At 17.2% G+C, this 1791-nt stretch overlaps 1 protein-coding gene across 1 annotated transcript in view; it reads right to left on the bottom strand.

Moving 5' to 3' along the window:
* Positions 1-520: 520 nt before the first annotated feature.
* LOC102679927 overlaps positions 521-1791 on the bottom strand; it is a 14425-nt gene continuing 13154 nt past the window's right edge. Inside the window, exons 4-5 of the mRNA XM_006624027.1 lie at positions 961-1242; positions 521-824 (exon numbers count right to left, since the gene is read on the bottom strand). Coding sequence (XP_006624090.1) covers positions 711-824; positions 961-1242 — 396 coding nt within the window. The 3' untranslated portion in view covers positions 521-710. The remainder of the gene's footprint in view (positions 825-960; positions 1243-1791) is intronic.

Below are 1791 nucleotides of genomic sequence, written 5' to 3' on the forward strand. Positions count from 1 at the left end.
CCATCTTATTTCACTTAATGCAAATTTAAACTGATTATAAATAAATCTCAATCAATATTTTTGTATACCGAAATTTTTATTAATTATTTAAAAATTTTAAATTTTTATTAATTAACTTGTAGAAAATATTATTAAAATCGAATTAACCATATATATTTCAATATTATTAATGAGAATAAAATTAATGAGAATATAACTTTCCAATAAGTTATCCAAAAATCTTATTAAAGTTTGAGGCTTCATATGTAATCAATAAAAAATAAATCCGTAAAAAATCCCTATATACTAATAAATAATAAGAAATAATGTTTATATATTAATACATATGTGAAAGATCATTAATCACAAATCAAATTTTTTTTAATTAATCAGCCGAACAATTAAAAAGATGTTTTTAATTAGTTACTTAAACAATTAATTTTAAATTTAATTAATATTGAAAGAAAAAAATTTATATAAAATTCGCACCGAAATTAAATTTATATTGAATGTATATTCATAATAAACATTTAAAAATATCTGCATTATAATATAATAATTTAAATATATTTAAATATAATAATTGTCTTGAAAAATTAAGAAATGCGAACACAATTTATATTTAGTTTAAAATCATAATAATAAAATTCAAATTGATTTGAAGTAAAATTCAATAAAAATATGAATTTATTATCTTCTAAAATTATTAAATTATTTTAGAATTAAATTGATTATTTACACTGTACTGTATTCCACCATTCACAACGCTTTTTCGCATTACTGAATGCTGTACCTGAAGGACAAAGCGACGAAGTTTTAGACCAACCAGAACAATTGTGAAAAACCTAAAATTAAAAAATATGATAATTCATATTCTAATGCAAAAATGTATTGTAAAATAAAATATATAATAAAAATAAAATGTTTGAAATGAAGAATACAGAAAAATATATAATATATATTTAATATATATATACGTACTTGACAATTAGTTTCAATATCAGCAAACATGCCTTTCCTACCATCACAAGTGAAATCAGTTTCTGGAATTTTGGTAAGATTTGGATAGCGGAAAATTATATTGCCAGTATTCATTTTAATGTTCTGATATGATATTGCTTTGGTATTTAATTCAATATTTTTCATATTTGATTTCCAAAATTGAGGAGAAAAATTTTGATTCCTTCTTATAGAATGAGATTCTATGTGTCTTGAAAATCGTTCATGAAACTTATTTAAAAATCCTTGATAATCAGTAATAATCTAAAAATAAATTCAAATATTAATTTATATTTGTGTTAACATTTGCAATACTCTATTTAATTATTTTTAATTATTTTCATAACCAAATTATGAATTTGTATAATTTGTATAATTTCTTACTTATGTAAAAAATATAAAAATACATTTTTTTGTTTGATAATTTGATTAATTAAAAAAAATTAATTAAAAAATATGAAATATATTATTAATAAAAAGTATTAAAACGAGATATTATAACCAATTAAATTTTATATATTATTTTAATTACATGTATTTATAATGTTAAATATCACAGATCGATGATAATTGTATAAAATGTTAAATATGATAATTTTAATATTTTAAAATTTATGATTAATTTTTAGATTTGTAATTATTCTTAGATAATAGTCTGTTATTTTTCACTCTATGCAGTATAGTATTTATATGTATTATTGTATAAAATTAAATTTATATATTGTATAAAATTAAATTATTATTTTTATTAATTATTATTTTTATTAATTATTATTATTAATTTTATTTGCTATTTATTTAATTGAGATTAAT

This window comes from Apis dorsata, unplaced genomic scaffold, assembly GCF_000469605.1.
Source record: "Apis dorsata unplaced genomic scaffold, Apis dorsata 1.3 scaffold_986, whole genome shotgun sequence".
In the NCBI taxonomy this organism is placed as follows: domain Eukaryota; kingdom Metazoa; phylum Arthropoda; class Insecta; order Hymenoptera; family Apidae; genus Apis; species Apis dorsata.